At 35.4% G+C, this 25,263-nt stretch overlaps 2 protein-coding genes across 4 annotated transcripts in view; one reads left to right on the top strand and one right to left on the bottom strand.

Annotated features, from left to right (window-relative positions):
• LOC143893441 (cytochrome P450 27C1-like) overlaps nt 1-6,424 on the top strand; it is a 363,376-nt gene extending 356,952 nt beyond the window's left edge. The window contains exon 6 of the mRNA XM_077398823.1: nt 6,313-6,424. Coding sequence (XP_077254949.1) covers nt 6,313-6,345 — 33 coding nt within the window. The 3' untranslated portion in view covers nt 6,346-6,424. The remainder of the gene's footprint in view (nt 1-6,312) is intronic.
• Nucleotides 1-25,263, bottom strand: part of LOC143893434 (neural-cadherin) — a 203,242-nt gene that overhangs the window by 72,590 nt on the left and 105,389 nt on the right. The window lies entirely within an intron of this gene.

Raw genomic sequence — 25,263 nt, 5'->3', positions numbered from 1 at the left:
AAAAACATTTAAAAAACATTGTCTGCTGCATGCTTGGGGAGTGTCATAAATAGTAGCTATTAATACAGCAACCAATTTAACGGTATGTGTAATGCGTTTCTGTGTGCATAATTTGTGTGAATTTTACAGCTACTGACTTATTTTTGTTTTATAAAAGCTTGACGTAGTAATATGATTTCAAAATTTATATATATGCATTATTGCGCTTATTTCGTCTGAAATTTATATCTCGAAATTATTCATTGAAATTATATTTCAAAAGAGTAACATAAAAAGACCAATTAAATGAAAATAATTTAATATCAATAAATTCTGTGAATATGCAATTTATAGAAGATACACAAAAATGTATCCTCAAAGAAATAAAATTTAGAAACTATGAATTTTATCGATTCTAATACAAAAGAGTGTGTGCATATTCTTATTTAAAAATATTTTTATTCCTAATTAACGTTTTAGCAATTATGAACAATAGGTGATCGATAACAAAAATATAGCCTACTTTTAACAACATTTGCAAGTGACTGACAAGTGCAGAAGAGGAGTTTTTCACAATATAAACGTAAATCGATACGTACTCTCACAACTGTTTCTTAATTTTTACCATGGTTTTATTTTATCATAAAACCCGCGTGCGATCGAAGGTCCGAGTATATGGATATTTTTCCGTACAAAAGAAAAGCGCGACGATATCGGCAAAACATCAAAAGTGTTTTTCCCCGCGTTTGGTTGGCATGCACAGTTCGCTGTCGTCGTTATGGGGACAATGTACTGGGTGATCGCGCATAGAATGCGGAACCGGTAAAATGCGATTTGCAGATTCGTCCGACAACCGGCACGACGAGTGGTTGACAGGCACGACGACGGTCGACACCGCATAGCGGCTGATCGAAAATTCTATTCTCCGGTAAATTCGTGCGAGCTCACGGATCCGTCTGCCCCGACCGATGGACGGTGAAGCTACAACCGCGCGACTAAAACGCGACGATCGGCCGGAACATATGTATATGCTCGCGAAATTTTTACCCTTTCCCTTTGATACCTAATATTTTTTTAGCTCAAGGTTTGTAAGCTCAAAACCTATATTTGATCTCTTTAATTCTTAGTCGCATATTTAAAATAATTTATTTATTTCTTTCATTGATATATATATTATATGAATTGTGTAAAATTAAGTTGCATATTTTTATAGAATTAATTATTATATAATAAATCTGTGAAAATAGAGAACGAGAGAGAGAGAAAATCCTCTCATTTGACGTCATTCTTCCACTTTTTAAATATATTTTTATGAATATATAAAAATTAAAGTCAAACATAAATTATTTAAAAATTTTAATATTTTCTATTAGCTATATTCTCTTTCAGCAAAAATAATACGTAATATATTGTGATATAAATAGGATAATACGAATATGGTTAACTTGCACAATAAATTACATAATTCAAATACTTTTTTCAAACTGGTTCAGTTTAAATTAAAATAAATCGGACATTATATCAACTTTTGTTTTAAAACGGTTCCATTGCAGAATGGTTGCACGCGACAGAGATATTTCAGCTTACAAATGCAAATTCTGTTCAGTTTTATTGGTTCTGCGAAAGAAAGTTGTAATTTTAATTAACATAGTTTTTAATTAAAAGAGAGATAAATTATGCGCAATAACATATGCAAAATAATAATTGGAATTTACTGTCTGTAGTACCTATAATTAGAGCTTAAACAATTAAGAAATATGTCTACAGCTATCTCGCCGAAAAGCAAGAGATAAAATAGTCTCTACTTCCTGCTTTTGAAAATATTAACTTCGAATCTGTAAATTTGCTGTACGCTACTTTTGTCCGTTGAAAAGACGTTCTATCTCGAAAAGTAACAATAGCGCACTGGCTGATAGAGCCATTCCTGAGCGATGGAGTAATGGAATACTGTTTGAACCTTTCGCCATTCGCTTGCCGAGTGAAAAGAACAAGTGAGATATTTCAATGTCGGAAGTTTCGTCGAGAACTGCTGACTTACGTGGAATTAATTTTGTAGAGAGAGAGAGAGAGAGGGGGGAAATGATTTCAGGCAAAAGAATGTTACTTTAGATTAATTCTCTGAGAAATGGATTTACGATGATAAAAGAGACAGAGAGATGTTGAACGGTTATAGCGGAAATAGCAGTCTCTTCCTTAGCAACGATATCTCTGACGTTAATCTTGCCGTGAAATAATTTCGTCCAAGCACGAATTTAATTTGCCGAGCAATAATAGTCAGTTATTATCGCAAACGCGGCCAAGAGCAATCTATACAACGGTATTTATAGTCGTGCAATTAAATGTCATAACGCTCGGAATTTTCCTTTTCCAGCGAAAAACAATCTCAATTAAACACGAGCATTGTTGATTGATTGAAATTAATGAGCCGTTCGTATTCCGCGCGTTAATACAAAAGCTGTTTACTTTAATGGCATATATTGTACCAATTAATATCGAATAAGGACGAATACGATATATTATTTTTCTTTTTAAACGCGCAATTGAAAACGTCGCACTTATTCAAAAATTAAACGTTATAATGTAGGAAAAAACGAGTGAGAGAGAGAGAGAGAGAGAGAGAGAGAGAGAGAGAGAGAGAGAGAGAGGGACTTGCAATTAATTCAATTTCAAGTGCTTGCATTTTGCCCGCGTCGATCACGGGATATTCATCCATCTTAAATCGGTGCATCCCATTTGCTTCTGCAAATGCCGGGAATTGTTGGTATGCAATCTAGACTGGCGACGACATGACTGAGTCGACACAACGCGATCCTATTATCGATTCCCATCAGTTCTCCCGCACAGTTTGAAGACAATCCCCCAAGATAATGATTGACCGTCCGATTCTATCAACAGTGTTGCGCCTGCTGCGCGCTGCGAGATGAAGCATATTACCGCTCCGCTCCGCGCGCTCGCTCGCTTTTTCTATGTCGATGTACGTACAAAGTAAGAAATACATGGTAATTGGAGTGAAACTTGGGACACACACACATTCGTTACTTGGAATTCTTTTTTGAAAAAAGAAGTTTCAACGAACTCTCTTTCAACGTTCGCCTTTCCCCGTGCGCAACTGTCTCATTTAAAGAATTTCGCGCTCGCGCACGATTCTCGCGTATTTTTCACTTTGCGCAGACAAACGTACAATTTGGTGCTAAAAGAGTGCAGCAAAAAAAAAAAAGAAACGGAATTCGTCCGAGTAATCAAGAATCGAGAAAATATATATTTTGTATGCGTTTTTCTTTACTTACAATTAGTATATGTTATCAAAGGTAATTATATTGCCAGAGAATCGTTCAAATCGAATTTTAATCTTTCTAATGTGAAAAATACGAAAAATAATAATCTGTAGTGATTAGTCCAAAGCCTTGAATCGATTACATCGCGCTTCGTTGTCCTTATCCATTACATGATTAATCGATGAAATGATGTTTGTGCTTGTCAGTTGTCATTTACACTATGCTTGTCTATCGGACAAACGCGAGATATCGCAGAAGCCGAAGATTAGATATGATGCCAGTTGCGTCATTCAAATTCTCATTTGTTTGTAATGACAAGTGATTATAATATTCAATCATTTACAAAATAATGTATTTCTAACATCGCTGTCATGATGAATAAATATATTTTAATTATTATGAATTAAAGCGATTATTTTTTCTTTTTCTTAATCAAGATTGTAATTATTTTCTCAACTTTATTTACTTGACCAATGTATATTAATTACTAATTTTATTAATAGATAGTAAAAATAGATAGAGATTTTAAATCTTCGCTTGCTGAAAGACTGAAGATTATGCTTCCAGTGCATGCATAAAAAAAGAAAGAGAAAGGATTATAAATTGCAGCAATATTCTCTAACTGGTTGAAAACAAGTAACTGCATGCATAACTTCTCTAATTATTTGCGCGCTCGTTTCCGTAACTGCCTTATGTAAAACACACGTAAAAGATACAAATGTTTACGCAAACGCAAATAGCAATCCACGTGTTACGAGTGCGCGGATGGCCTTAATGGATTAAGAGCATCTCTTGTAGGGCAATCGCATCCGAAGGGATCGCGCATATCGATCCCTCATTGGCTATGCATCGCGTTACGCTGCGGTTATCGCGAGCGACGGGAAAATAGCCGGGGTATAATCCGTTGCAGCGTTGATTTTAACCGGCATACAAGTATCGCCCCCGCAAACACACGTGTGCGCATACTTAAAATATAGATAATAACAATGTTCAGGGTCGAACTTCTGGAAGTTACTTCGAACTCGTTCGCGGATGTAACGGGATACGAAGGGCCCGCAGGCATTCTCAGCGGCCGGCGTTCGGAATTTGACTAATAATCCGTCGCAAATACCGGAAATTTCGTTACCGCGCTGGCAACACGGATATATATATATATATATATATATATATATATATGTATGTATGTGTATGTATGCAAAATGTATTACGAAAGTAAGTTAATTCCACCATCAACATTGAGACGGCCGCAATGTGGGATCGGCGAGAGGGATGCACGAGAGCGATTCGGTTGCCGTATTCGCGCGCCGCGCAGCCCGGATGTAATAATCGCCTCGCGGTTACGCGTTGCTCTCGATCGTGCCTGCTCGCGCGTTCAAAACTTCCGGTAATGAGCACTTTCAAGTGATCCGCTCTATTGCACGAACAAGAAGCAGGATTAAATGCACCAGTCACGGCGAGCGTGACGTCATTTCGTCTCTATTCAATCAGTACTTATTCCCTCTCTCCCCTCCCCCCACGGTAACGTAATCCTTTCATCTCCCGATTCGGATTACAACGCTGGAATTAATTGCAGCATATTGGCCCGCGCGTTCTGATTGCAGAATTAGCCCTGAACGTGAACGGTTGACTAATATGTCTGGGTGTTTACATCTAGATTGCAGATTTCTCGATATATACTTGAACGTTTGTTCGTCGCTTAAACTCTAGCAAATTTTTTTTTTATTTAAAAATTCGGAATTTTAATTTAAGCAATTGCCGAAATATTTAATTAAACAGTAATAAGTTTCGCATGAAATAATGGGTGTTTTCTTGCTAATTAAAAAAAAAAAGAAACTAATTTCAAAGTTCTCGCGAGAAATCTATCTTTTAGTGTAAAGTTTATTTTGTTTTGTGCGTATTTCAATATTGTTCCTATTTTACGTTTATCGTCTGAATGAAAGAGTGAAGAATGTAAGTAATAAGATGAAAGAATCAACAAGCTCGAATTAAGTTTCTCGGAGACTAACAAGACGCGAATATGAAACATGCGGCAATTTGCGAAATTTATCGACGTGCTCGCGGTCGAATTCAGTTGCCCGGAAGTCGCGAGTTCTTACAATTCTAACTTATGTACCGCTAAACTTAGCCTGAGAAACACAGACGACAGATCGGGTCGACATAAAAATTGTCGCCCAAGTTTCGCGGTATAACTCACCGGATAAGCTGTGGGCATCCCGGGCTAAGTGAAACGGCCGCGGCGCGAACAAATATATCCGAAAACACTTTACGCTTTACGGTTTGCCGGAGACTATAACTTCGGTTTCCCAGCCTTGTGACAATCCACGGCAGCAGAACGGACGATGGATTTTCGAGCTTCGGGGCTATTAATCTCTGGGTCCCCGCAACATAACCGAACAAGCAGGTGTTGAGTAGAACATGTCCATTCTGTATTTCTATTCTATATATCTTCTTACTCAAACTATTCTATTGAAGCCCCATAGTTGTATATAAGGTTTGAATATCAATAGATATCGGATTTGTTATATGCAGATTGTTGGAAAAGAGCAATTAATCAATTTCCAACAATTTGCATAAAAAATTCGATATCGAATCATTAATATGTTTTATAAATAGATTCTCCCCCCGTAATTTTATCGATTTGATTTTATGTTTATGATAAAAATCGTCAGTGTAAAGCGTTTTTATAAAAATGTACTGTATTACTATATTATTAAATCTTACTTTAAATTCTCCATTTTAACATTCAATTTTCGAAGTTGGATTGGACGAAATATGAATTATTTTTTGTCACGTCTTTCGTCATCAATTTTATTAATTTTAAATGCAAACTGAATTTCTTATTCACTATGTACCGTAACTTCTAACTAAAAAGAAAAAAAGGTAACTGGCAATAGGCGCGCTTTATTTATTCTTCTCGATGTCAATGCTGTCTCTGACGAAAACTGGCGTAATAGAGACTTGCATATCAAAAGAGTTTGCGGATCCTGTGTTTACTTTTACCTTCAATATTTTTCCAAACCAGTTCGATACATGCTGCGTTGTCGCATTTTTTTTGCAGACACACACGCTGCAAACACATCCTGCCAATTAGCGATCCGCGATGTTATTCTCTCGTCCAAGGGATTATTTACGAGTTACGCGGGCAAAACGCGACTCATACCGAAAACCTAATGGCATTATCGATACTGCGGCGGGTAACCGAAGATTCATCACGCATTGAAATGGATATGAAATGATGAGCGTCGGAAAAAAATCGGATACGATATGAATTGTGTCCGGCATGCGGAGTGTCATCTGTCAAGAATGCTTCTATATATATATATATATATATATATATATATATATATACCAGCATACGTTCTCTTTCGGCGCGCGCTCTATAAGCTCGCGTATGATTATTTCCGTTATTTGACGTTAATCGCAATTGGATTTCGGCAGGCAGAATTTGATCAATTTTCTAGCGAAATATCGAATTTTCGCAAAGTTTTCGTATATAATAGCAGCTATGTACGCGAGCTCGAGAAATAATTTCACCAAAAAGAGCGAACGTTTTTCCCCCCGCGCTTATTATTTTTTCTTTTACATTCTCTTTTTTTTTGTTTTGCAAGTTGTTTCGTTAAAAACAGCGTACTAACGACAATCCTCCGCGAGGGCAAAGAATATTAAATTTCGCAAAAATTTGACGCTTTTTACTCCAGACAGTGAATACGCGAGGAAACGGACTCAAAATGCGCATGTTTTTCGGTAATAACACATTTCTTTGATAAATATTAAGTTGATTTTCGCGCGGCAAAGAGACTGAGTGATTGATGGACCAATTGCAGAATTATTTAATTTCGAAAGTTACAAATTCGTCAAATAACATTGTAATTTGTAAGCGATAAAAAAATATTCGACAGTTTTCCGTTGAGTTCATTTGAACAGAAATTTAATTGCCTTCCATTGGCACAGGGTGCAACGGAAAACATCTATGAATTGTTGCGTATAGTAACATACGTGACACATCTATCTATCACACAACACATGACGACAAAAATTAGCTGCAATTCATGTCAAAGAAAAGATAAACAGAAACAGAAACGAACTGTTAGCTGCGCAATTCACCACCACTTAATGATATTGAAATGTGAGAATTCCATGATTAACGCTTTGCTGTTAATCAAACTCTTTAATGAGGTAACATGATTAAAGTCCGCTGATAATGAGATTTGATGTAAATTGAATCGACATTAAATTCTTGCGTTTCACTTCGCATTTACATTTTAAACGATATACTTTTAAACGACATGTGATATAAATCTTTCGTAATTACAATGACTTTTATATTGAACGTCGCAATCGTTAAAATTAAATATTAAAATATATTATGCAACTTTGGCATATAATTTTTTGCAATTACTTTGAAATGAAAGAGAATGCTAGAACGCACAATAATGTGAATTCTAGCAGTTTTGTCTTAGTTGTACGAATAATGACTATTCACATTTTACAATACAAGACCGTAAAAAATTATTATTGCATAAAATTTATATTATTAGAACAAAGCTGATTTTTTTATTGCGCTCTTGCTAATAACGCAAGATAAATTTTGTACAAGTTCAACGGTGTCGACGTTTTTAAACAAAAATCGGGGTTTGCGCAATAAAAACGCCGCTAGATAGATACATTTTCGCTGAGCCGAGGGAAGGCCTGTGCGCGGAACGTGTTAATCTATTTAGCAACTTCGTTGGTAGTTTAGTGGAAGGAGAAAATGCAAAAAGAGGCAATAACACCCGTTGCACCCGTTACACCCGCCATTATTAAGCGGTCAGCTTGATAATTACGCTGTCGCCTCATGTTTAAGCGAGTATAAGAATGAAATTTTGATGAATCTTTCTACGCGGGTACGGCCGTCGCAAATTGGATTCGGGCAAGGTACAGGAATTTTGTAAAAGTGCCGTTTCCCCCGCAAATTTCCATTGGGGCGCGCGGTTAAAGCCATGTCGAATGAATTTTGCATAGGGACGGCAACTTTTTAGGATTATAATCCTTGCGGGGACTGAAACTTTGTAGCGGAATATAAGACGTGATCTGTAGAGAAGGATACTTGTTCTAGCTTTATGATTCACAAAGTAGAAATATGATAATTCATTTCGAAACATATCGCCAATCAATTTCCTTTAATAATCTCCAATATTATAAAAAGTCCCGAATTACAATTTTATTAAATTTCGTTACCATTTACACCGATGTCTCTCTCAGTCGCCAGAATATTTTAATATTATTACTTTTATCATGAAAATTATACGTGTCAGGCATGGGCGCGATTGAAATATTTATCCAGCTTTTTTATCATAAATCGTTCTTTGATATTCGAAAGCCGCGCGCACCCTATTTACGTACAGAAACAATAATAATCCCGGAATAACTTGTCGGATACATCGGATGCAGAAGATTGACGTCGCGCTGCTTACTGCACCTGTGCATCGGAACCTCTCCGTCATCATTACTTTATGCAACAAAGCGCGCAAACGGCAAAGCGAGAGCGGAGAAGATCCCGTAAACGCGAAAACGTCAGATACGCATACAGACAGATACTGCAAACTTACGTGCAACACAATGATGTGTTGGAGATGAGTAACAAAGCAGAACATTCGCTCCGCGATATGGAAGTTGCAGCGCTGATCGTATCGTCGATTATGATCTGCGCGCAGTACTAAAAACGAGAGAAAAAACCCGGTCGAATCGATATCTCTGAGGAACGATAGCGTCTCTATAGCTTTGCAATTTTCAATACAATCGATCGGTCGACGGCACGCCTCTACGATCCCTGGAAACTGATGAAAAGAGAGAGAGAGAGAGAGAGAGAGAGAGAGGAGAGGGTACTTATAATAAAAGATGTAAAATACGAGCAAATTAAAATTGGGGAAAAAACACGCCACTGTACGTGCCCTAATTTTTTACCGGGCGACAAATAGTCTTCTGCTTTTTGCTGTACGAAAGGATCCCATCCGGCGTGTAAATTACCAGCGCGAAAAGAGAGAAAATCTGACCCAAATAATACAAACGCCCGCATTCGTTTGATAAGCGTGATTTGTTGAAGTAAAATTTAATTATTCTATATACGTTAGAAAAAAAGATAAAGAGATAAATTAACTGTGTGAAATAAATGCATCGGATTGGACGAATCAATGAGAGAAAACGCGTTTTAAATCTTCCAAAAGAGATTCTATATCGGTATGTGTAGTAATTTGCAGAAATGCGAGAAAAATTCGGAAAAAAACAGTATCTCTTTCGAAATTAATATTTTTGAAATCTAAATACGCGAAAACTGTAAGTTATTCCGTTAACACAAAATAGTTGCAATGTTATATAATTCAAAATTATAACATTTTCGCCAAGTTGGTCTAAAATTTAATTTTTTGAAGAAATATTTATCGGAGAAATAAATATAATTAGACACTCTGTAAATATATTTATAAAAGTGTAAAATAAAAATCCCATAAAAATATATAATATTTTTTTTATTTTTGGCAATATCTAGGAGATTGTAAGTTATTACCACCAGAATTTTGAGAGAGAAAGCATCGATTTTGTGCAGCCAGGAGCTGGAGATAAGCGGATTTGTCTTATGTCCTCGTAATTAAAGAGCGTCTCATAAAGGCGAATCACATCGTAATTCCGACCTCCTCGATCTAACCGAATGACGCACTAGTTAACCGAATGCGGTCACTTTAGTTACGGCCCTCGACATATAAAAAGCCAAAATCTAGGTCACTATAAAGTGTGTCTTTATGTAATAAAAATTATACGGTCTTTTTTAGAAACACACGGAAAATAGAGAAAGACTAGGAATATAAAATATAAAGTAGAAATTGGCGAGGTATGATTTCGCGTACCTTTCTTAGGGAAATAGAAATATTTTCAGCGCGCATGAGATAATCTGCATAATTTGCATTTATGTCACAGAAACGCGAATAAAATTCGAAATACGAACATAATGGACGTGTCCTGTGAAATTATACGTTCGTTTTTATGGTGTAAAAACATAATGAGTATTTCATATCTCACTATTTTATCCTCTGCGCATGTAAAATTTTATATACAGCACCAGGTTTTTATTAGACTCTTCGCTATTGATAAATGAACAACTTCCGGGTTGCACAAGATCGCGCTTTTCTCGATAAAAAACGTACAATATTCTCGTAAGGCGTGGCCTTTTGTCGAAACAAAGTGAATTTGTATATCCTTTTCGGGGTACCTAGTCGATTGTGATAAAGAAACCTAATATGGCTTTTAAGGTCCACCCTTAAGTATTTGCCTTTCTGTGGTTACGACAATAGGAAGCATCGCAGCGACGACGACGGAGTCAGGTACATTTTAAGCTATCTAAGCCAAATTATCAGAACACAAAAAATTTTATATGGAATTAATTTGCTAATTATTTGCTATTATTTGCTTTTAAAAGTAATTTTTTTGCTCCAGTTATTAAAAAGTTACGAAAAGCTGGATAGCTTAAGATTAAGCTATCCAGCTATTGTAAAAAAAAACATACATAAGTCAAAGCAAAAAGTTAATAATAAAATTATTTGCTATTATTATTATACCTGACGGAGTCGCTTTTCGATACAGAACTGCGTCGCCATTTTTGCTGTCCTCCTTGAACCCACGACTGCCTCTTAAATCTGACAGTCCAATCTCGTGTTTTGTGCGTACAAATTTAAAAGCGCTGACTTAAATCGAAACTCGATGATCCGGGCTTTCCACCCGAAAAGCTTGTACAGAGCTATTGTGTATACAGAGCCTTGAAATAAACAGATTTGCATCACTTCGATTGTGATAATGAAGCGTCATGTCAATGTAGCTCAACGAAGTAAAGCACTCGGACGTTTTATGATTAAAATATGTGTAAAATTGTGTGCTGCGCATGCGTACGATAAAGGTTCTCTCTGAAAGCATGTTCTTGCGAGGAAAAATAACGCTATCTTTAAGCAGAATGAACTATAACCTTTCGTTCTCGAGTTATGCAATAAACGTACGTTATATTATTTTTTTATTTTTGATCTTTTTATTTAACTCTTATGACTTACAATTAGTAATATCGTCATTAATTAAATTAATTTTTTAATTAAATAGAGGTAAAAAATAAATCGTGGCATTTAAATAATTGCTATAATTCTTCACATATAAAGAATTTATTACCACGTCTAGACTTATAGTTAAAAGCGCTATTTTTTCTCACAGCTTATGATCTTTTCATTTTGCTCCCCTATCAAGAGCCATCATGCATGACCACAGTCGCGGAAAGAATCATGGAAATGTGATGCTGGTGGGCGACCTCTCGACGATCCATTCGAATTAATTGTTTGTCAAGTTTGATGTTGAACGTGAGGGCGAAGTTTGTCCATATCAAATACAAGTTTTGTCGCGATTCGTTGGATTAGAATCGCAATTGCAAAATGCGCGAGTAGTGAGTTTTCGAGCAAAATATTTTTAACGAAAAATCCGTACGAATTTTGTAAAATATTTACAAAATATTTTGGGTGTATCATTACTTCCCTCCCTTCCTCCCACCCCCCACTCTCTCTTTCTCTTTCTCTCATCTCTCTTGCGCGCGCGCAAAAAAAGCTCAATATCACGGTTTGATCGGGTGAAATTACAAAAGTGCTTTAGACCGGGACAAATATTACAGCAGCGCATCGGCAGCCATAAAAATAACGAAGGCAGCAGCTTTATTACTTTTTCACGATGCTTCGGATGATTTAACTGTAAGCACCTTAAAGCCACACCCACGTTGATGAAGCCTACGAAGTTATGGATTTTCGATATACGTAATTATTTTTTATAGCCAGCTTTTTACAAGATTTTTCAATGTTTATTTACATGTAAAGCATCATTACAATCAATTTTATGCCCTTCTGGCTATTAAAACCCTTTTATGGATCATTTAATAGAAATTTAGTCGGAGAGTAAGTATATACTAGTATACATACATATACTAGCCAATCTTACATCTCAATTTGAGAAAAATTTAAATTTAAAAAAAATTATTCACTTTTAAAAAACTATTTTAAAAAGTCTCTCTTTTTCACATAATTCATAAGTCACAAATTTCTTAATTAAAAGCATAAAATGTTCGCGTACCTAAGGCTCTTAAAAAAATTCTCGTTAACGGAAATGCAACGTCATATTTGTCAAAGAATTTGTCACTACATTTTTTTCTCGCGTAGAAAATAAATTCTATAAGCTATCTTTATATAAATCACGCGTATTTCACGAGTTGGTCCCACACCGCGCGGATATGTCTCATAGCGAATAATTCATCCATCAAACGCCTTCAATCTCTCGGTGCCGTTTATCAAAAGTCCCGTGAACGACAAAACCCCCAGCGTTACCCCGATTCTGTCCGATTCATCGTGACTCCCTCGTTAGAGAATTAACGAAAAGAGCTAGGGGACAATCGAGAGAATCTTCCGCGCATCTCGTGTCGAAGAGATCAACGATTCGGAGGCGGGAGGTATAATCGGCGGAAATCTCGTTAAACCGTACACTCGATAGCACGGCGATCCGAACATTATCTAGAATCATATCCGTGGTACCTGCATGGTCCCACGGGGCTCGGCATCGATGTTGTTGCTGGAATATACGTATTTCCGGATCAATACGCCGTGACAGGAAGTGCAATAAGGGGAATAGTTGGTGCAGGGCACCTCTCCCCGTTGCGGAGGAGCTAGCTACGAGAGATCCGAAAGCGTACAGTAAGATCGATATTCGCAATCGCAAATGAATTTCCGAATTCGTAGATACGGCCGAAAGTCGCATACCGCGCAAAATGGATTTATCTGGAAGGTGGTATGTCTGGAAGGCGAGCGATTGTCTTCTTCGCGATAGGCGTCCTAAGGCGGAATCGCTGATATTGCATTTAGAAGCTGGGAATCACGAGAAGTAAATCCGAATTCCGAATATTTAGATGTTGAATTGCTACGCGATTTCGAGATTGGCATATAAATCAAATTCAGATAGCGAGAACAAATGCTATAAATCGAAAATTTGAAACCACGGTTTTTTATTTTTTCCACTTCACATTATTAAATTGAAAAAGACAATGTCGCGATATTTATAACTATTATATTATTAACTATTAAATTATTATATTAAATATACATTAAACTTATTAACTTATTACATATACATTAAAGTGTTATGTAATATGCAAAATAAAAATAACGGAATGTATTTGAAGTAATAAATAATTGGCAAAATATGGCACGCAATTAATTTAGTATACTAATTTTTCAAATCTTCTTCTTTCATCTTATGTTGACCGTCGCTCAATATCGGATAAAAAAATTGCACTCCCCGAGTTCGTTAACTTTTACAGCGAGTGATGTCGCGGAAGTAAAGTTTAGTGGTACGTCGACGGAGTGGGATGCGTTCCAAAATAAATTATTGAAGTTAATTCGAATGGACGAAATCGACTTAATTACGGGGACTTGTTCCGTATGCCACGTTGCGAAACTCGGAATCTTGCAGAATGCCGGGGATGTAAACTGCAGCGCAGAGCACAACCTAGCACTTTGTACTCACGCCTTACATATCGTTGACCCAGTATCAAGTTGCTCTAACTCCGTTGGATGCGAGTTAGATGAAATTTACGAGAAATCGCGGAAAACTTTAAGCTACGAATGATTAATAACGCCGTTTTCAGTACCGCTCGCGGAAACTCCCTTAAACATAATCCGCACAAGTCATGACCATTTCGGTATACTTTATGGCATATGTAGATAACATAGCGACGAAATAAACTAGATTAATTATAATATAGCAGATCCATAAATGTGTAAGATTAGCTAAATGATTTAGAAAATTAATATCGGACATTACGGCGTAGGTAATCGATACCTGATTTTATAAGGAAAGACACGTAATTCGAAAGTGAGGATATTTTATGATATATTATAAAGTGCTTTAAAACATTACTGCAATTTAACTTGCGCTTTAAAACTTACTTAAACTGAGACTCTCTTTAAACATATATTCAGCAAAAGTTTTTAATATAAAAAATTTAAGAACTTTAATATTTAATATCGAAAATAAAAGAAATGCAATATTAAAAGATTTATGGATTAAAAGACTGAATATTTTGAAGAAAGCTAAGGAAAAATCTATTCAAGAAACGTCATTTAGTTTATAGTCAAAAGGAAATGTAAAGATTGTAATGTATTATCAAGTCTAATGCACTGAAATATTTGAATGCATTAGAAATATGACAAAAGGAAAATACATATGGACTTTACCGTACTTAACAAAATTACATCAGAGAGTTTTCATCTCTTTTTCCTAACTCGCGCAAGAGCTCAGGATATTATTTTTGCTCCAGATTTACTTCGTATCTGTCGATCGGTTTGAGTTATCATTCTAGAGCGTCTAATAGAATTCGCGATGTCAGGAGACGCTGTATAAAATCTTGTTATTGGAAGAACACGGAAAATGTTTCCTTATATTTAAAATGAGATATTGATTTTGATTTGTATATAGGCGTGTGCGGGAAGTCGAAGTTTCCAGCAATCGCGGAAATCACGTTGAATATGGATTCTGCTTCTAGGCGCCGCAAGCAGAATAATTTCCGACTTCGTCGACGTGATGGGAATTGAATCGTGAGAAAAATAAAGGTAGAGAAAAAAGGCGTAAAAGGGATAAGAACTTTTCTATTTAGTTCGCGAAGTCGCCAAATGTAGTTTCGTGTCGATCTCGATTCTCTGCTGGCTGAGTATCGCTTGCGTGGACAAAATAACAAGTTTGTCGCGCAAAATTCCCAAGAGCAATCTTATGTGTATTATGCCTTTCCTCTGTTATGCATTAGTATCATTTTACAATGTTTTGTACGTACTTTGCAAATTTGTATTTTATATGCAGTTTTAATTAAATTTACAAACACACAGATATATAATTAATTGTATGTATTTAGCTTCTATAAAAATGATAGAATTTATAAAAATTTCCTAGTATTATTTTTAACGTTAAATATACGTCGTGAAATTTGAGAAAGTCACGTTTTTATCGAATGCGGTTAAATGCGCTCAAATATTTAAATATTTTCACCATTGTGTATTATGTAATCTCAATAAAATGTATATTGCTTTATAGAGAGAGTATTTTTAATCGCATTAATCGAATATATTTACACGGAAAGAACAGTTTTGCTGAAGTATATCTAAAAATTCAGATAGATACTGAAAATAATTTTGTTGCACCATCAAAATAATAATGTAGAACACTGAAACTCTCTCTGATTGCTGAAATGTCAAAACTTTTTAGCATTATCATCATACTTCAGTGACCTACTATAATTATTTTGATGGTATATCTAGCTGAATTTTTATATACTTCAGCAAAACCGTTCTTTCCGTATGTATAAACACTCGATTATCTAAAACTTGATTATTTCTCATAGCTTGTATGTTGATACACATATATTTACATACACATACATACGTGTTGTGCATTGTATTTCTTTTACGATAAAGAAACAGAAGTTGAATTTTCGTATTTTCTCATGTAAATTATCACTCGACGTTAAATATTTATACGTGTCTAAAAGTATTATATACTTGCAAGACATATGAATATATGTATGGAAGCGTAGTACGCATTGGGAATACTCTGCATCTATAGTAGTGTATAACAAGTTACTTTGCAGTGCGGAAGTGTAGTCACGTGCCAACTCGAAGCCCCAGAGAATTTTATATCGATGCTGCAGTTAGTTTTCTGCCTATAATTTTTTAAATTCCAGTTTAGCATACGTGACCTACTGCGTGATTCTACTGCGCGTCGCGTGACACGCAATCACTTGACAATACCGATGAACACATTAATCTTCAACGAATAAAGAGAAAAATATTAATAGTTATAAATAATGATACATAAAAATCGATCGATTAATCGTAAGCTGCGTTCAATTATAATTACAAAAATATTCCAAATTATTTTTTGTCATACTACAAGATAAAGCAAATTTTTTAAATCCCGTATTGTTTTTATCATCATTATTTCCTATTGTTTTTCCATTAATTTTGTCATAAAGAAATATAAAAGTATCATTTATTTTGACATTAAATAAAAATAAACTTTCATCCGTGTAAATAAAAATACATTGCATATATCAGTGTCTAGAAAATGCTCAATAAACAAAAATTTCAAACATTCATATTTATTTTAAATAAAATTTTTTATTATCTGTATATTCGGTTTATAGCTTATTTTAGTCTACAAAATATTACACATTTTCGGAATAATGCGTTCATCAAATCAAATAATAAACAGTCAGACACGGCAATAAAGCCATTTATTATTTCATTGTCCATCGGAAAGCAACTTATTGTGCTTCGTATTAATCAGCAGAGAAGCTATGTGATCTACACGAATTAAAAATTCTACGTGTGCCGAAACAGTATTTTTCTTCGAGCGACTGAATTTATTCGTTGCCGCGCGTGTGTGTGTGTTCAACAGTTACAATATATGCGATCGGTCTTTCAAAAATTCGATTGATACGCGCGAAGGTGTCCGGAACAGCGCGAAATGAATCCCAGCCCATTGCAAGGGAGGGCTTTTATGGCTTTTCGATATAATCCGGCCACCTGTGTGCGATTTCGCCCTGTATTCGTCTGCGCGAATTATTTATCCGGACCGAGTGCGATGAAACACGCACTTGGCGGTATTAACGGGGGATTATGGTGCATCCGAACCCGTATCTCGCCGGCTATAATTCTAGCTTTCCCTACATACACGCAATAAGAAATGCATTCGTGCTGAATGCGTTCGAAAAAGATCGGTTTGCAGCGAGAACAACGCGCATTCGTGCACCATCTGCAACAGCGATATTTGCATCAGGTTCGGATTTACAGCGGCGGAAAGTAAGAGCCCGAATTGGCCCAGGATATTTCAAAACGACCGGATGTGTCTTTTCAATCGCGAGTATTACACGGAAAACTGGGAGGGACATAGTTGCTCTAATAGCGAAAAGGTGTAGACATATAGAGAACAATTTAACTAAACTTAACTTTATTTTAATAGAAATTGAAAGTAAAGTTAAATTGTGTTGAAATATTGAACATCGAAGATTGATGAAAATTTAAGATTTGCTACGGTTAATAACATTTCATAAAACTGATGCTACGCGAATGCTTTTATCTTTTGATATTTGGAATAATTTTGAGATATTCGATATATACAAGAATTTTATACTTGCTATATAAGTCTAAATTTATAACGGCGTTGCATTGGCGGGAAATAACTTGTAATTCTTAAGAGAAACGGAGAATATTCACGGATCACGAAGTATTTCTACGTCGAAGAATTCTGAACGGCCCGGACTGCTTCACGGCCTCGGTCGCTTTTCTAAATCGATTCTGTATATACAAGCGAAAATGCAACGGAGTGCATTATTGTACTCGTTACTTTTCCGAGACGTGCAACGAAACGATCGTACATCGCGTAGCCACCAGCATGTATATAGTCGCGCTACATCGTTATATGCTGGCGTGTCAGGGCGCCGTCGATGGTTTGTTTACGCGACGGGAAAATTTGCGACGTTAGGAAGTTTTTACTGCCCGCTCGTGCTCCGCCCCGCGGTACGATGATGATGCACTTACTTCGTAAGTGCAGTTAGTCGCCGGAGACTAATTGCTTGTCCGCTCTGTCGCGCGCTTTTTAAGCGAGAGCATTTCCCTCGAAAATCTATGCTTGTAATACGTGGCCGGTTTCGCGAGAAGATACCTAAACGGGTCTTCCTATCTCGGCTATCAGCTAAACTACGTAGAATTTTTCGCGCTAAAGCGCACAGATCTTACATTTACATCTAGATGTAATTTTAGTTAATTTGATATTTTTAAAAACTCGCTAATTTAATTTTAAATTAAATTGTTTATTTTTAAGATAAAAATTTAGACGATTTGCGTAACTAATAGCGGGATATGTTTAACGTTGACTGTTATTGATAATACCCCGGTAAAAAATTTTTTATATAAAAACAAATCATAAATATATATAATCATATGCATGCATGTCCATACTATGTTTTTTTCTCTTGTATATAATCCCTGTTCGTATGTATACAGGAAAAATAATAAGAAAAAGAATTAGAAAATATAATTAAAGAATAATTTCTGCATTGTTTTTTTTTTTACAAAAAATAAAGTTTGAGCAAATGTGAAAAATTTGCTCATATATAATTATATATAATCATATTTCATATACAAGTATTACATTATATACGATTATATATGATTACATATAATAGGCAAATAAATAAACAATGCAAAAAACAATAAAAAAAACAATGCAAATATTATCTTTTTAATTATTTTCAAATTCTTTTTTTATTATTTTTTTGTACATACGAGATTATACAAGAGAAAAAAAACATATATAAACATATTTTATATAATCTATATATATAAAATAGAATGTCTGTATGTGTCTGTATGTCTGTTCTTTATACACTCTTGAACTATTCGACCGAATTTTTACCAAAAAGTATATAAAAAATAGGGGTAGAATTTTTCGGGGAGTGCTATAGAGTGTATAGTTTTTTGTTACCGATCTTTTTGGGAACCGGTATTCGAAATTTTTCAAAATTTTCGGGAAATAATTGATTGAATTTTAAAGAATTGTATCTAAAACAAGGGCAGAATTTCCCGGGGAGTGCCATAAAGTGTGTAATTCTTCGTTACCAATCTTTTTAGAAATTGGTTACAAAATTTTTTAGGAAATAATTGAGTGAATTTTAAAGAATTTTGTATACGATAAAATTGAACTTCAGTCGATAAAAAAGTGATATTTTTCAATTTATAGCATTTTTGTGGATTGGTGTGTATGTATGTTTGCTTAACTATATACTCATTCGTTAGTGGACCTTTTAAAGTTGTACATATGAAATAGGGGTAGAATTTTCCGGGAAGTGCCATCATGTGTACAGTTTTTTGTTAACAATTTTCTGGAAACCAATTTTTCTAATTTTTCGGAAAATAATTGACAAATCTTAAAGAATTATATATGAAACAGGGGTAGAATTTTCCGGGGAATACTTTTACATTAATTTATCAATTTATCGATTTAGTTAAAACCGGTTTAAAAATTTTATTAATTTTTCGAGGATGGGTTTAATTGCCACGATGTATATTATTTTTTGATAATAATTTATTTATTTTAAAATTGGTTCACAAAAATTTAACTAATTTTTCGAGGATATATATCGATTTAGTTAAAACCGGTTTAAAAATTTTATTAATTTTTCGAGGATGGATTTAATTGCCACGATGTGTATTATTTTTCGATAATAATTTATTTATTTTAAAATCGGTTCAAAAATTTAACTAATTTTTTGAGAACATAAAGAATTCTTTGCAATTGCCTGATAAGCCATTGTCTGATAAAGTAGACATTTTTTTTTATTAAGGATATTGAAACACAAATGAAGTAGTTTGAATAAAAATGACTCCCGGGCGAAGCCCGGGTAACCAGCTAGTATTTTAAATAATATTATATGATTATATGTATTTATATATGTTTTTATATAAAACATTTTTTACCGGGTACAATTCGCGTCCACTATAGATTTATTCCGACTAGAGTTGCCCTAGCTAGGTCAAACCGGATCGTACAAAGTTAATCTCTCACAGTGTACACGCTGCGTAGAATAATCTAATTAAAGTTGCATCAGAGTCCAGTTAGATTATATTGTTGAGACAAGTAGCCCGCGGTATAATCACGTGAAGAAGTCTGGACCATAGAGTTTCTATTCTTCTAGGTAAATAAAATCATTCATCACACAACATCGGCTTGTCTTTCGGCGAGAAAATGCAGCAAGTTGTGGGGAAAATTCGTGCTGCAGAAAAGCTTTTCCGCCAAGAAAGCTAAATTGTGGAAAGATGAAATTTTCAAATTATATAGCTATAAAAAGGAAGCTTGTGTTCCACAAGCATCCTTTAATTGAGTAAAGATATATGTTCACACGTGAAAACGTTGCCTTTACACATTTCTTTAAGTTTCTATATTGAAACCAACTTTCTAGACAACCCAACATTTTTAATAACGTTTTTGGTCACGAAATAATTAATTAGATAATTCAAGGAAGATACCTATTATTAATCGAATAACGAGAAACGAGAACTTAGAATCATATATATGCATATTTTATGTATTAAAGAATTAGATTCCTACAGTAATTTTCCATTTTTTATTTATATTGGAGTAACTTTTTTCTAATAAAAGTAATTTATCTCATCTTTCTTATATCACTATATTTCGTGAAAAAACATTTGCTGCGTTTTCGAGCTTGGCATGTGAAAAATATGAATTATTGTTAATCGCCTAATAGTGCGATGCATCATATTGCACACGTATCTGACGATGCATTCAGTGTCACGTATGCAGTTTACACTACGCCACGGAATGCAGAATGCATTTGCGATGTTCGCAATATCCAAGTACACGCGGGATATAAATTGTATCCGATATACTCTCATCGCCAATCGATTAATCTAACTATGGCTGTACGTGCTGCACGTTGTATAATCGGTCTTTATATTACAACGCGTTATGTGTTAAACATACGTGACAACCATCGTAAGCCAGATTTATATTTAACGAAATTCCAAGAGATCTCTCAGTATTCGCGTTAAAGGAATAGACCGTAATAATTGTTTAAATCTAAAATAAACATTATTTTTTTTATATCAATATATACTTGTGTTTTAACGATTTTGTATTTTTAACATCTAGATCTCATTTATAGAATCAAAATTAATTTTATTTCAAATATAAGTTTGAATTTATTTTATTTTATTTAAGTTAATCTCTCTATATCTCTCTCTCTCTCTCTCTCTCAATGGCAAGGACACATTTTTATCGTAACAAAAATGGAATTGTTATTTTTCCGTGCCACGTGATTATTAGTAATAACGAAGCTTCAATACCAATGCAATTAACGAATTCGTTAGCGTTGCTTTACTTTATTGATATTTCTATATGGAACAAGAAAACATTTATATAATTAATTTCTATAAATTGTCAGCCGTTCTCTCCATCTCCTCTCCGGTTTGCGTTGACCTGAAAAACCTTTCGGAATAATCGCGCGTGCCATGTAACGAGAATTAACGCGTGTTACGCGGCGACGAAACCTATGAGTGCGCGACTACATTTTCATAAAATTTAACAGTTTATTGCATAAACAAAACTTAACATGGGACAGCTCGATGCGTTCGCGCCATTGCACATTACGCGTTTACGCACACAGATACCGTCCGGTCACGTTAAGTAATTCCATTAAAACGCGTGCATTAACTTATCGCTAGTCTCATCTCGTTTCGATCGCACTCGTTAATACTGAATCAACCTCGACTACGGGGGGGATTCTAAATAGTATTTTATTCCGTAAACTATTAAAGTCACGTGTTTCAATAATTCCTCAGTCTGCAGTTAATTGACAATAACGCGTCCCAGCCCCGTCCGATAATATTAAATTACTATCACTATGATTATTTGCCAATCAATATATAGCGAACGGGTTGGCAGGTAATAGATCACCGTTGTATTTTTAGCCTATCCGTATTCCATTTTGAAACAATCGCGCCTTTTTATTTGCAAATCTTTCAATTTATCGTCGCCGTTTTTCTTTAATTAAATTTTTTGCAGACGCTCTATCTCTATTTTTGTAGGTCATTTCATTTTCAATTGGAAAAACGTTTCTATATGTGATATTTATATCATTAAATCATTCAATCCTTATTTATCCACTGATTCATAAAATTCGAATATTGAATAATAATAATAATAATAATAATAATAATAATAATAAATTTAATCATTTACAAGAATTTTTCAGAATTCTATATATTTTTAGGATAATAAAATAATAATAATAAAGTTAATCACCTATAAAATTTTTTTTAAATTTTGCGTACTTTTGGAATAATCTTCAATAATCTTTAACTAACAATTGTTTTACAATCTTCTATTGTAACAATTCTTCTTCGAACAATTAAAGATATTTAATCCTATAATATATATCCGCAAATATTTCTACAAAAGTAACAGTAATTATATCTCTTTTCTTTTTATTATCTTCTATATTTTAATAACGGATGTGTTCTCAATCGCAAAATAAGGTAGAAAGTTCGAAGCACTCATGAAGCACTGTGAACCTCCAAGCGGACGTTAGCAATTTTCCGGGGGGCTGCCTGGACGTTCTGGGATGTTGGAAAAAATGCTCTTCTTTAACGGGGATTTACGGAATGCGATAAGACCTGCCCGAGCGGGTGAGAAAGATGCTTGCGCGAGGGAGATAAGGAATTTCGAGAGGTACCTCTTCTTTTTCGGCGAAGCGTAAATCCTTTGCCGGCGAGAGTCCTTTGCCTACCTAGGGCAGCGAGCCCCCGTAGCGCGCGAATTAGATCGCGCCCTATGTACGTATAATGTAAATTGGATTCACGATGATTCGGGAGAATGCCGGGCTCTTTCTCGCGCTTCGTTCTCTCACGCCGCTCTCGTGCTCCACGAAAAACTGTCACGTCTCGGGAATTTCTCAGTCAGGCGGGCGATCGCGCGCGCGTCCCGATTCTCATGAATATTTACGAAGTGGGAAATCTCCCAAGCATACGAGACTGCAGCTTGTCTTTTTTTCCCTTTCTTTTTCTCTTTCCCTATTTCTCGCGCAAATTGCGTGTAAAACGCGAGGTAAAACGTTCGATTTTTGCGACACAGTTATCGCGTCTGAACGCTGCAATTAGTCGTCAAAACGAGAATATCCACCCGGGCAGATGTGATTAGTTGAATCGACATTATTTTGATATCGATGCGTCGATGAATGGAGTCAAAATATGGTTGTATATTTTGCTTTTATGTTAATTGAGCAATTATGAATGTCTCAATTAGATTGCTATTGTCTTTTGCCACCAATTCTACATTGAATACACAGTACCTACATACTAATATGCTTTTCGATTTTGCATCAATTTAATATACAGCTGGCCGCGCCAAAAAAAACAATAAAAACCTTATAGAAATATTCACAATTGCGCGATTAATATGAAAATAATTGTAACGATCATTCATTGACGCCTCGACGTCAAATTAATTTCGATTCGACTAATCATTTCTAGCTGGAGAGATTCTTTGACAACGTCTCGCGTTGAGTACGCGTGTCAATGACTGCATTCCGATATTTACCGTCAGCAATTGACAATACTAAAAATCTATAGTATATGTGACGTAAAATATAGAAAAATATAGATTTTTAGTACTGACAGTGAATATCGGAATGCAGCCTATATATATATATATATATATATATATATATATATATATATATATATATATGCAGCGGCGGCTGACACACAGTTTTTGCGAACTGGCTGGCTCCGAGAGAGACAAAAGGTAAAGTGTAAACGCGTAATCACAGCAGACGCGTACTGCCGCGATTTATTGTGTCCTGCGCTACAGCATGCTTATGGTGACGAGAGATCTGATTTAACCGTGTTGCAACGATTCCCAATACGCAAATCGCCGTGTATCTGACGGCAATCGGAGCAAGGTATCTGTCGATGTTATTAAAGTAGAGATATTCCAACGACCGGCCATGCCCCGCAAAATTCCATCTTGCTTCCGTGAAAAACGTGGTTCGTTTATCGCACACTTATTGTGCGTCTCCTTGACTCCTCGTATCGTTTATTTTCCGAGAATCGTCGGATTTAACCCTATTCGCTTCAACCATGCCTTTCGTGTCCCACGAATTTCTAATAGTCGTTTGTTCCGGAAAACAAATGATCGTGGGAGAATCCCCTCCACGCCGGAAAAAAGTTATTGTGGCAGGGAACCTCAGGTAAAAATTTCAAAGTCCTAGCTCATTTACTCTCGAAACGGCGAACAATCAAAATCTCGGTGGGACACGAAAGTGTATATGGTTGGAGGATTACGTCAGTGTTGTGTGAAAGGTAAATGAGCATTTTTTTCGATAAAAATGTATTTTTGTGTATAATTTAAACGTATTTAAAATATTTTTGTCGTTAAAAAAAAATTTAATATTCCACAGAGGTCTATTATGGCTCAAAGGCAGGTGGAAGAGGTGGGAAGGAGCTACGATTAAAAAAAAATTAATTTTTTTACATAAAAAATATCTGTCACATTAAGTCCTTAAAGTCCTTCTGTACCATTTGAAAATTACCAAATTTGCGGCGACGAAATTAAGTATTCCTATTTAATTAATAATTATCTCATATTTTTTTCTCATTTGCACTACTTTTAGCTTTATTAATTTGCGTTTTGGTTCATTAAGCTTCGTCAATTTGTTCGTGAGTTATGATTTTTTAAGTAAAACGAGTCGTAACGTGTGTTTGTCAACATATAATTGTTGTAAAAAAATATTTAAATAAATGATTTCCAAATTTTCTTTACATTGATTTTTAGTCGAAGGTACGAAGATATTATAATAATTTTTGAAGAATTTTTCAAAGCTATTAACATTTTGAAAAACACGAGGGACTCGAAAGTGCATGGTTGGAGGAATAAAAGGGCGGAAAAAACGTTGGAGTGAATAGGGTTAAAAGACACACAATGGATTCTCGTTCGCTGTTGCGTTCGGCGCGCGGAGAGGTAATTAATACCCTTCCATTTATCGGGCGCGAGTGACGGCGGGGCTCGAAATCAAATCGCGTTACACCGTATTAATACAATTATCGCATAACGACATTGCATAAATCATTACGGTTAATGTTAATCGCATTAAAGCACGCGGCTTATATTACGGTTACGTTCGTTCAAATCGCGCGACAACAATGCTTGTTTTGATTCTCGCGGCTGACTAGTCCGTGTTTCGACTAGCGCCGCGGCGCGGCGCCGTGTAGGGCGTGTACATATTCTTCTTTCGGAGCGCGAGTCAAGAGTCAACGTCACACGTTGCGGCCTCGCGAGCGTCGCGCCAAGAGAACGTTGCCCATTCCCGGCATTCCCACCGTATTATCTCCGTCGCAGGCAA

The sequence above is a fragment of the Temnothorax americanus genome, unplaced genomic scaffold (assembly GCF_048541705.1).
Source record: "Temnothorax americanus isolate GAGA-0224 unplaced genomic scaffold, ASM4854170v1 Scaffold12, whole genome shotgun sequence".
NCBI classification, from domain to species: Eukaryota; Metazoa; Arthropoda; class Insecta; order Hymenoptera; family Formicidae; genus Temnothorax; species Temnothorax americanus.
The sequence above is the reverse complement of the archived record's forward strand: the minus strand, read 5'-3'. Positions and strand labels throughout refer to the sequence as shown.